Genomic DNA, 10690 nt, shown 5'->3' with positions numbered 1-10690 from the left:
GATACTCCGAGAGAGAAATTTCCGAAAAAATCAAAGTTGCAAGAAGTACTGTCCAGCGTTGGAAAAACCGAGAGTCAACAGCTGACAAAAAAAGGCCTGGACAACCCACCATACTGTCACCTACCACTAAAAATATGATTAAAACTAGAATGTACCGAAAAACTGGCAGTTCCACTCGAAAATGTGCGGCCGCCATCAATCTCACAAATCGATTCAAACGGATGGATAAAAAGATTAGCAAATCTACCATTCAAAATCATCTAAAAACCACCACATGGGGAAATAAAGCTTTCAAGAGATCTAAAAAACCACTTTTGTCTGCCAAAAATATTGAAGATAGGTTAAAGTTTGGTAACTTTTTGGACGAAAACGGCTATTTGACAGAGGGTGAAAGGGGTGAAGAAAAACGTCGACATATACTATTTACCGATGAAACTTGGATTTATCTTCACCCTCGGGGGAATCCTCAGAACACAAGGTACAGGACAGAAAAAAGAACGGAGGTTCCAGCAACATCTACACCGAAAAAAAGTCTTCAGATTATGGTTGCTGCTGGGTACTGTTCGAGGGGCGTCTCTCGTTTGCACATCATTCCGAGTGGTCAAAATGTAAACGGAGCCTATTACCGTGACAAAATTCTTCCTACTTACTTCGAAGCCATGGACAATAAGCTACTTTTTCCAAGTAAGAAAAAAATAACTTTCATGCAGGATGGGGCACCAGCTCACACTGCAAAAGAGAGCATGCGCCTCCTAGGGGAGCACATTTCAACAGTCTGGGGGAAGGGGACTTGGCCAGGAAATAGCCCGGACTTGAACCCAATCGAGAATCTGTGGCCCTATCTCAAGAATAGCGCGTATGAGCAGCCAATTCCACGAACCCGTTCTTCTTTAATTCGACGCTTCCAAAAAAAATGGAAGGAAATTTCGGTTACTGTTTTGGAAAATCTGACGCAGAGTTTCCCTAAACGAATTAGAGATATGCAAATTGCGTGTGGAGGCATCACTAAATACTAAGGTATTGTATACCAAAAGGATTTATGTTAAAAAAAATTTTAGTACAAATAAAATCACTTTTATTACCCCCCCCCAAAAGTGGACTCGTTTTTAAGTGGACACACTGTAGAATTTTAATGATTTCCGGAAAATTCGTTTCAATAAGTCTCACTGAGTTTTTCGACGAAAAATTCACTTTTTAAGATTGGTTGGATGTATTTTTGGCTAACTATAATACCTGAAAAGATAAATTTCAAACAAATCAACCTTCTACCCCCCAGTTTTGCAGTTTTTTTAAGAAATGAAAGAAATGCTCTTATTTTTTTTAGAAATTTTTATATTTAATTATTTATACACATTAGTGCATTTCGTTCTCAGTGTGAAATAATTTGTTAAATACACAGATGTGTGAATTTCATCCTCTAAAGAAAACAAAATACTACAAAAAATGTGTATTTGTATTTATATTTCGTCCGAAAGAGGTTAACAACCTACAAACATTCATCAACTACGCAATTCATTGAGGGACTAAATTAATGACCCCCCTAATATTTTGGTTTTTGCCCCCTAAATTGTAGAAATGAACCCCCATTTATTTTTGCCCCCACGTAATTCATTTTTTACCCCTCTAAATGTCAAACGAACCCCCCTAATAAAATGCTCAAAGGTTACACAAGGGTACAAAATGCATTAACATTAAGATTAGTTTGTTTATGTTAGTCAATTTAATGCGAAATTTAACCTTGAAACCCCTAATTCAACGGTCACCATAATTTTTACCTCAAAGATGATTTCGACGTATCACACACAAGTTTCACACCTTAATTTTTGCAAGCGTTTGTAACCATTTGATTAATACGTCGGTAGTAGATGACACCTCCAATAAGCTTTGTCATTCACTAATATTTAAATTATTTTGATTATACGTGACTAGCCCTATCTAAATATGTGTAATTATACTTAATTTAAATAATTTTTCCGGTCAAAAAATTTAAGCTTACACACTTAGAAATAATTTTACTTTTTTGAAAAGCAAGTGCACTTTTTACTCCATATGAAGTCAAGTTTACTAAATCCAGAGTAACGCTTACTTGATACGGAGTAAACCTTACTTCATATGGAGTAAAAAGTGCACTTGCTTTTCAAAAAAGTAAAATTATTTCTAAGAGTGTAGGGGGGTCGTTAATTACATCCCATTCATTGACCCGCCAACTTAATTCAACAAGGTTGAATTTTCTTCCAGATTCTCGACGTCATCTTCGCCAAGCTCGACGTCCCTGATTTGAAAACGTCTCGTCTCGTCTGTCAAGACTGGGCCGACGTGGGCGCAACTTTTCTAGGAAAACGGACCCTTCTTGGCTTCAACAAGCTTTTTTCCGAACCCAACTTCGGTGAGGTGTCCCACGTCAACGACAAACTGATGCGACGTGTCCACATGTGGGTTGATTGCTACAAGCCCATTACCTCGCTCGAAAAGAATGCTGAATTTTTCAAAAAAGCGTTTTCAGAATTAACTAAAGTGTCTCAATTAATTCGAGAAATTCATTTTGTCTCCATGCGGAACGAACTTGTCCCCGTTTGGCTGGAAGGATTTAGGGCGTTGGGGTCCACGAAGATTCAAAACATTACCATCCTCTGTTACCAAATTACGTTATACACAATTCCCGCCGAGGCGTTACAAAAACTCCCGCCGCAACCCGGTTTGACCTCGGTGAAGTGCATAATTCATTCAAGCTTTCGGGAAACCCCGAGATCTCCCGACATTCAGGCCCTACTCCAAATCTGGATCGATTCTGCCCCCAATTTGACCACTTTGGACGCCATGGCGTTTTTTTATCCAAATTTGGAGGGGTGCAAAAATCTCAAAGTGCTGAAATTTAGATTGATACCACACCATGTGAATTTTGGTAACGCCTATTTGAGCCATGTGACCAAGATGCTGGGACAGGTGAAGGATTCCTTAATTGAGCTGGAATTGGGAAATTGGTTGCCTCAGTATGGTTCCATGGGGGAGGTAAGGATTTAATGTGAACATGTATGTATAAGCACACTTTTAAAAATAGTGTTATCCTCTTGAACAGGGTTCGGTAGACCCAGAGGTTTTTGTAGAAAATCACAACCCCGGGGGTTTTTCCGGGATTTTTGGGGTTTTTGTGGGTTTTTGTAGGGCAGGTTGAACCAGAATTCCTATAATTATATATTAGAGAAAAACTAATTTAATATTTCGGCATGTAATTTTAACCGTTATCATTGACTTGGACTGTTACAGTTATGAAATTCATGTTTAACATGCAAACCTGGAAATACCGTAAAAACTCAAATAGTAGCCGTGCTCAAATAGTAGCCCTGCGTTTTTTCAGAATTTTATAAATAGTAGCCCTGCTCAAATAGTGGCCCTGCCCAAATAGTAGCCCTGCCCAAATAGCCTTATACGAATTATAGCCGTGCATCGACTTAACCACACATCTCCTAGCCAGGTCATGTAAGTAATTCAACTATAATTCAATTTAATCGCAGTTACATACAAAAAATCGAAGTGAACACGAAATTCGGCTCATCGAAGAAATTGATTAAAAGCAGGTTTAAGCAATAGAATTGTCATAGACTGGGATTCTAGGGGAGAAATTGGTGCTGTTATTAAAATTTAATATGAGCTTGATTCTGGAAACAAAATTTAATAGCTGTGTGCAAATATTAGCCGTGCATCTTTCCGTCATTTTATAAATAGTGACCCTGCCCAAATAGTAGCCTTGCTCAAATAGTAGCCGGGTCCCAGACACCAATTTTGTAAATAGTAGCCCCCGGCTACTATTTGAGTTTTTACGGTATACTCTCAGCAAAGTTGCCACCAAATCGTCTCCTCGTGTAGGTACTACAGTCAGGTGCAAATCTTTACAGCCACCCTCGCTATCGTCATAAATTTTGATCGCGCCATCAATAAATTACCAGATTTGGCTATAATGTGTGGAACACTATCCTACACACTTGACAGGAGCCATTAAGTCGAAATACACCGCACACTACTTTTTTCCTCCTAAATGTAAAAAACAGGTGGTGCAAAACTTTACGGCCACCTGGAAAATTTGGCTTTTAAATACATTTATCAGTTTGTGACCGATTGCAACACGTAGGTTTGATATAAAGAACTTCGTTATACTTCAATTCTTCGAGTTACCCTAACAGAACCAAATCAGTATTTTTCTAGTAAACCGTCTGGAAAACGAATCCGTTTTCCATAGTATGGTTTGGCAGAGCGGGACAAACTAAATACGCGAATCCTAAAAACGCATGCAAAACTCGCATTTTCCCTACCTAAATACACACCTAATATGCGCACGTATTACGGGGCGTTTATGAAAGCTAAAATTGAGCGTAATATGGACAGGTATTATGAAGCCTTTATGCACCCTGAAAACTAACGTAATTATGCGGCAATTACGGCAGTTTTACGAATGCTTAATTTACATGGTTTACATGCGTTTCATTAATAAAGAACACGAGTTACGACATAAATTTAAATAATATTCCACGTTTTTAATTATTCACAACATAGGAATACAAAAATACTCATCTATAGAATTACTTTTTACTGGAATTAGGACACATTTCTGACAAATATTTTCTACATTATTCGTACACCTGGATATATTTCTTAATGACACATTAAATATTTTTAAAATAGAGGTATTAATAGGATAATTATTAACTGCAGTTCTTGTTGTGAATTTTTTACATTCAATCATAACTTTGCAATTCTCCTTATATATTCTATTGACAATAACAAGGTCATTATTTTTTAATAAAAAACAGTTATTTCCCATTTTTGTGCCAATAATATATTTTCTATATCTAAATTTTAATCAAGATAGTCCGAATATCCTCTTTAATTGATGATAACTCTTTTGCAATCGTTTCCTCTAAAGCTGCCACAAAAATCAAGATAAAATATTTTCGACCCATTTTGTGTAAAAACAGGAATTCTGATTTACTAACCTAACTGTCTCATACAAATGGCATCTAAATTTGGGATTATTCTGGTTGAGCCCGACGACCCGGCGTTGTCATTCTGTTGTCCGTCATGGCTAATGTTACCGCCTTCAGGTTGGACAACCAGATCACCTCCTGTTCCACATGGATTGTCGGAATTCGGGTCAATCTGTGAGCGACTTCCAGTAGTCATTTCCTCTCCATTAAAGAGCTGGAGTCGGAACACATTTCCTCCCACAGCTACAAGACCTGAAAATGTTAAGCAGGGACTTAATATGACGTCTAATGATAATCATTGTACCTTGACATTGATAAATGACAACTGCTAGACTCAAGGTGAACTATTTTTCAACTTACTTGAACCGTCGTCTGTAACACCAATTTGCGACACTTCCTCGCCTTGTTCTTGGTTGGCGTCGGTCATAAGAGATAATCGTAGGATTTTGGGAGGATTATTTTCTTCCCCGCCCTCTGCGTCAGAAGTGTCCAGGTCACCAGTAAATCGGGCAGCATCTTCCAATTGTCGTCCTTCTAGAAATGTATCTTTAGATGCACAATAAAATTATAATATTTTAATTTAAAGTAGTATAAATAAATTAAAAATAATATAATTTGTATAATTACCTGCAGTTTTCCAACATGTGACATCCAACTTTGGCCAGGACTTTTTTGGCTTCTCAACTCTCTTTATTAATGATGTGACGTTACTACTTGGGCCAGGTGGCCAAGAACAAAGGCGCTTATCAGCACTTATCCAGCTTGATGGCACTAATTGCACCGAACGGTCCAACTTAAAGTTTACGACGGAAAACATTTTAATAGTGAATGCAAGGACCACGCACTCGTCTTATTTCAAATATTCCCTCTTTAGTTATTTTGTCTCACTAAAAAATAAAGTGCTGTTTACGCATGTATTACGAGGTGCATAAATACGCAAGGATTTTACACATATATTAAATGAGTTTTATCAGCCATGAATACGCATGTTTTACTGTGACGTAAACCACTTCTATTACCTTCGTATTACTTGTTCATAAAATGCTGAGGATTTCTCTTGTGTTTAATGCAAGTAAAACTAACTAAAATTATTTGAAAAATATTTTACGGACTAAATACGCGTCAACGTACAAAAAACGCATGAAATACGGCTTCAGGTTCTGTTAGGGTAATTCTACAGATTCAATTCAGCATGAAGTCAGCACACATTTTTCCACACTGTCGCCATACACCAAAAAATTTCTTGTTTCATGTGGTTCTCAGCGTCGGTTGAGCTCAACGTGTGTTTATATTTTCTTAGCAATACCCCTCAATGCTTTTGGGCTGAATTGAGGTCTGGCGCCGTTCCTAGACTGCCCCGGGGCTGGGTTTTATTGTCATTGAACGGTTTTTCGTCATTCTTCGAAAAATAAAATTGCATTATATTGTTGCAAAACGAGTTTCCTTCGCCCAATCTGGCTTGGTTAGCCACAGTTTGATCTTAGCAAACTTTGTTACCACTTTCCGGGTCCATTGTACCACGAGAAACATTCACCTTCCGTGTAGTATATATTGCCGGCGACAATCAAATCCTTACATAAACCACGACTGGTCTGTCCCACTGAAAACCAGTCGGGTCGCACCGAAATGGGAGTAAAATAGAAGGAGACCATCGAAGGCTTCCATTCAGATGTATTTCATATTTTCATAGAAGACAGGGCGGACGAAACCATATGCCCATTAGCTCACACCAGATCGTTAGGTCGTCTATAATGGTTAATTAGGGTTTGTTTCCTTTCCTTCGTGATTTTGAGTGAAGGGGTTAGTTCCAAAACATCTCCAGCAACCTACTTGTAGTGAGGCAGTTGAAATTTGCATTCGTGAGGCATTCTGGTTGATTGATGCAGTAAATTTCCAGATTCATCCACGTACTTCCACCTTCGAACCCATCCATTCCCCACTGTATTACCATGACATTCACCAAATTTTAGAGGATTTAGTCTAAAATAGCAATTCTGACCTATTTATTACTAAATCGGGTGTGAGGGAATGTCAGATGACTTCAGACCCGATATTCCGTTAGCTTCATAATTAAATGCTCATAATTGCCTTCTAATGTTGAAATAAATGCGGAGAAAAAATTAAGTTATCCCAAACTGCATGCCGATCGGCTTAAAAACTTGTTCTAAACTAGTTAAAAATGCAAACTCATCAAAATCCTTCCCAACCTAAAAAACAAAGCGGAATTCTGCAATAGAAACTAGGTGGCTGTAAAGTTTTGCACCCCATAATTTTTAAATTTAGTACGAAAAGATAGTGTGCAGCGTATTTCGACTCTATGGTGTATGATAGTTATAAAGGATAGTGTTCTACGCATAATAGCCAAATTTGGTAATTTTTTGATGACGCGACCGGAATTGGTAACGAAAATCAGGGTGGCTGTAAAGATTTGCACCTGACTGTATGCAACTCTAATTTTGAAGGTTATGATAGAGTAATCATAAGTAAACTACGTAAAGTTGAAAAAAGTTACCTCCAACCACTTTTGTAGGCTAAAAACCGACAATTTCGACATCTTAATTTTTTTACGACTTCTGGGTCAATATTTCCAAAACGGTTGTAAATCTCTGAACACAACATTAACGAAAAATCCAAATCCATCATCTCATAGGGGAAGCAAAATTTTTAAATTTGGGGCAATTTATTTGATTATTTAAATTTATTTATGTATTAACTTTTGAGATTTTTGGTTAAAAAACTGTGGAACACCACAGTGGGGTTACTATTTTATTCGACGTACATGGGTAGTAGGTGTGCCAGGAAGACAATGGGTGCTATGAATAAAAAGTAGTAAATGCTTTTACTTCACAAAATTCAAGTAAAAGGTCACCTTAGTATGAATAAAAATTTAGCAAATACTTTTACTTTTTAGCAAAAGTACTTACTTAAATTTCCATGACTTTTACTTACCAAAAAGTAAATGCTCAGGCTTCGTATGAATAAACACAAGTAAAAGCTTCGAAAACAAAGTAAAGTGTGAAGTTGCGATACCCCGAGCTTCATGGTTTACTTTTTTTAAATTATAAGCCATTTCATTAAATTTTTAGATTGTTTTTTTGACAATTCTATACTGTAATTGATTTTCGAAAGTATTATGACCAAGTTGCCAATTTTTAGGCAGTTTTGGACACCGAAATTTGGACGCCCCAAATGTCCAAAAGAGAAAATGGGGCAAAATGTTACCAGTTCTTTATTAACGATTTTTTGCAAAGCTATGCACAGTATGTAATCTCCTATTAATTTTGAGCTTTTTGGTGTAACCAAAATGCTATATATTGACCTATCGGGGTCAATCGCAATTTTTTAAATGTAATGTAACTTAGAGCAAATTAAAACATAAATTAAGCTTAAGATATGGAAAATTTGCAGCGATTACGCAACTCTATTTTAAAAGAATACCGTCTTGTTCTATTAAAAAACATTCGTTCTGTAACCGCTTATCACACAGGACGAAGGGAGATGTCAACCCCCCTTTTTGACAAACTTTCCTCAATTTGTGCCACATGAAAATTATTTGAGACCCAAAATTGCACTAAACCCACTAATTTCGTTATGCTGAACAAGATTTTCGAGGTTTCAGTCAAATTAAAAAATAAAGTCCTAAAGGGGGCGATAAAAAATCGTTGAATACGAGTGGTATTGTGTTATTTTCGATAATCGTTCCGGTCTTAATGGGAGATTATTAAATTACGCAACGCTAGAATGTTATTCTTTGAATCTCCCACCCCTGTTGTAACGCTTGCGTAACGCTTTCGCAAAACCCTCTTCCCCTTTGTAACAATGAAAATTTTAATTTTCCAAAAAAACTTCATAATCAAACATTTTATTTTAAATTCCATAATACATTTTAAAGTATTTACTAAATAAAACTGGAGCAGCAGAAGAAACAAAGAACGCAAAAAACACATAATCACAAATAAATCGTGTAAAACCACGCAATTTTTGAAAATTGCATTTTGGGGCTACCAAAAAAGTTATAACGATTGCCTCAAACCCCCCTCTCCATCCGTAATGGAACTTCCAAACCCTCTCCCTCCCCGTTAGCGTTACGCAATTTAAGAATGCATCCTAAGCGTACATTTAGCGTAAATTGCATATACAATAAATGTTCACTTTATTTCAAAAATTTTAATTTTATTTCGAAAATTTTAATTTTATTTCGAAAATTTTAATTTTATTTCGAAAATTTTAATTTTATTTCGAAAATTTTAATTTTATTTCGAAAATTTACTCGGTTTCCATGCAATAAAATTAAGTACTAAAATAAAGTACTTGCTAAAAAGTACAAGTATTTACTTTGTAGTAAAAGTAAAGTTTTATTCATACCAAGTCAAGTAAATGCTTCCAGCTTTACCTTTTACTAATTTTGGGTGCTTTTGCTTTTACTTGTTACTATGCAGTATTTACTACTTTTTATTCATACCAGGCAATAGTTTAGCCCAAATCGAGTGCAAAAAGATCCGTGGCCCACCAGGACCCAACAATTTACCATGTCCTTCAAAAAACGGATTGGATCGAGTCTTGACATTCTTTCTGACTTTTTTGTTGATGAGTTTTGTAATTGTTTTAAATGAATTTTTTGTATGTATGTACCGCATCACAGATAACTGTTGAGGAGCTTCCCATCATGTCAAAACTAACCACGCTCTCCATCTATGCCATAGACGCGTACCGATTTCATGGCTTTTTTGATGAGGACCACTTTCCAAAATTAAAAACCCTCTCTTTCCACTCCGGACATCTGGAATCGCCCTTGATAACCCATCTTTTTTACTGGAGGCGCCACAGAGGAGTTCAGTCTCTCTCGTTGACCGTGGAGTTCGGAGAGGAGAGGGAGATGGAATTCAGTGGCATAATGATCCCCTTGTTTCCGGCGGTTAAGGAATTCGATTTCGTTATGAAGTTTAATTCCATTCCGGCTTTAAGCCGGATCTTGAGACCGTTCCGACTGTGGGCTTTGGAACGGGGCAACGTTCTCGCGAAAAACGTGGGACAGACCTCCACGTTTATTCGAGTCCTGGAAGCTATATCGGCATGTGAAGGTGATAAAGTCAGCTCATAAAAAATTATTTTAACTATCGAAACTTCCATAACTTTAAGGGACCGTCCATAAATTATGTCAAAGGAGAGGAGGATGGGGTGGGGTCCATGGCTCCAATGATATCGTGTCTATGTGAGGGCTGGAGGGGGGTCTAAGAATTCGAGATTTTTGCGTGCCATGATTTATTGACGGTCCCATATTGACAATATTACCTACGTAATAAATGATTTCAGGCGCTAAAACTGTCAATTTCTCGGACGTTTACGTGACCGAGGATGACTTTTCTCCCTACATTCAAAATCTCATCTTGCACAGTGAAGGATTTAAGAGCGTAGAAATCTCGGGACGGGTGGTGAGCAGGCAGCACAAATAGTATATCATTAACTCCTCCCTGGATAAAAAATGGATCCAAAATGTGACCATGGGCGATCGACTTGAAATTCAAAACTTAAAGGTTTACTGACCTTAAAATTTACTTAGACTACATTTTCATCGCCATGACCTTTTTTCGACACCATATGATCTGACTGGGTAAAATTGGGCGAACGACTTAAAATTTAAAATTTAAGAGTTTTGTGACCTTAAAAATTTATTTCAATTTTATTTTCAGTGTCATGATCTTTTTGTCGAC

The 10690-nt window shown here is 37.1% G+C and overlaps 2 protein-coding genes across 2 annotated transcripts; one reads left to right on the top strand and one right to left on the bottom strand.

Moving 5' to 3' along the window:
* Positions 1–1652: 1652 nt before the first annotated feature.
* On the top strand, positions 1653–10131 carry LOC118438135. Its single transcript, XM_035857932.1, has 3 exons — positions 1653–1673; positions 2239–3009; positions 9622–10131. The coding sequence occupies exons 1-3, from the start codon at positions 1653–1655 to the stop codon at positions 10078–10080; spliced, it is 1251 nt and encodes a 416-aa protein (XP_035713825.1). The 3' UTR covers positions 10081–10131.
* On the bottom strand, positions 4505–5833 carry LOC118437961. The gene is made up of 4 exons (XM_035857556.1): positions 5607–5833; positions 5340–5525; positions 4989–5231; positions 4505–4918 (listed from the first exon to the last, which is right to left on the bottom strand). The coding sequence occupies exons 1-4, from the start codon at positions 5794–5796 to the stop codon at positions 4845–4847; spliced, it is 693 nt and encodes a 230-aa protein (XP_035713449.1). The 5' UTR covers positions 5797–5833; the 3' UTR covers positions 4505–4844.
* Positions 10132–10690: the final 559 nt, after the last annotated feature.

This window comes from Folsomia candida, unplaced genomic scaffold, assembly GCF_002217175.1.
Source record: "Folsomia candida strain VU population unplaced genomic scaffold, ASM221717v1 Fcan01_Sc018, whole genome shotgun sequence".
Classification (NCBI taxonomy): domain Eukaryota; kingdom Metazoa; phylum Arthropoda; class Collembola; order Entomobryomorpha; family Isotomidae; genus Folsomia; species Folsomia candida.
Note: the sequence above shows the minus strand (reverse complement) of the source record. Positions and strands in the feature narration are given on the sequence as shown.

Bases quoted from the DNA above. Each gene is read 5' to 3' on its own strand.
- LOC118438135 (XM_035857932.1), top strand. From the start codon at position 1,653: ATGCTCAAAGGTTACACAAGG. The intron at 1,674-2,238 runs GTACAAAATGCA...ATTTTCTTCCAG, and splicing joins TGCTCAAAGGTTACACAAGG to ATTCTCGACGTCATCTTCGC. The intron at 3,010-9,621 runs GTAAGGATTTAA...ACCGCATCACAG, and splicing joins AGTATGGTTCCATGGGGGAG to ATAACTGTTGAGGAGCTTCC.
- LOC118437961 (XM_035857556.1), bottom strand. From the start codon at position 5,796: ATGTTTTCCGTCGTAAACTTTAAGTTGGACCGTTCGGTGCAATTAGTG. The intron at 5,526-5,606 runs GTAATTATACAA...GTGCATCTAAAG, and splicing joins CACATGTTGGAAAACTGCAG to ATACATTTCTAGAAGGACGA. The intron at 4,919-4,988 runs GTTAGTAAATCA...TTTTTGTGGCAG, and splicing joins CATTTGTATGAGACAGTTAG to CTTTAGAGGAAACGATTGCA.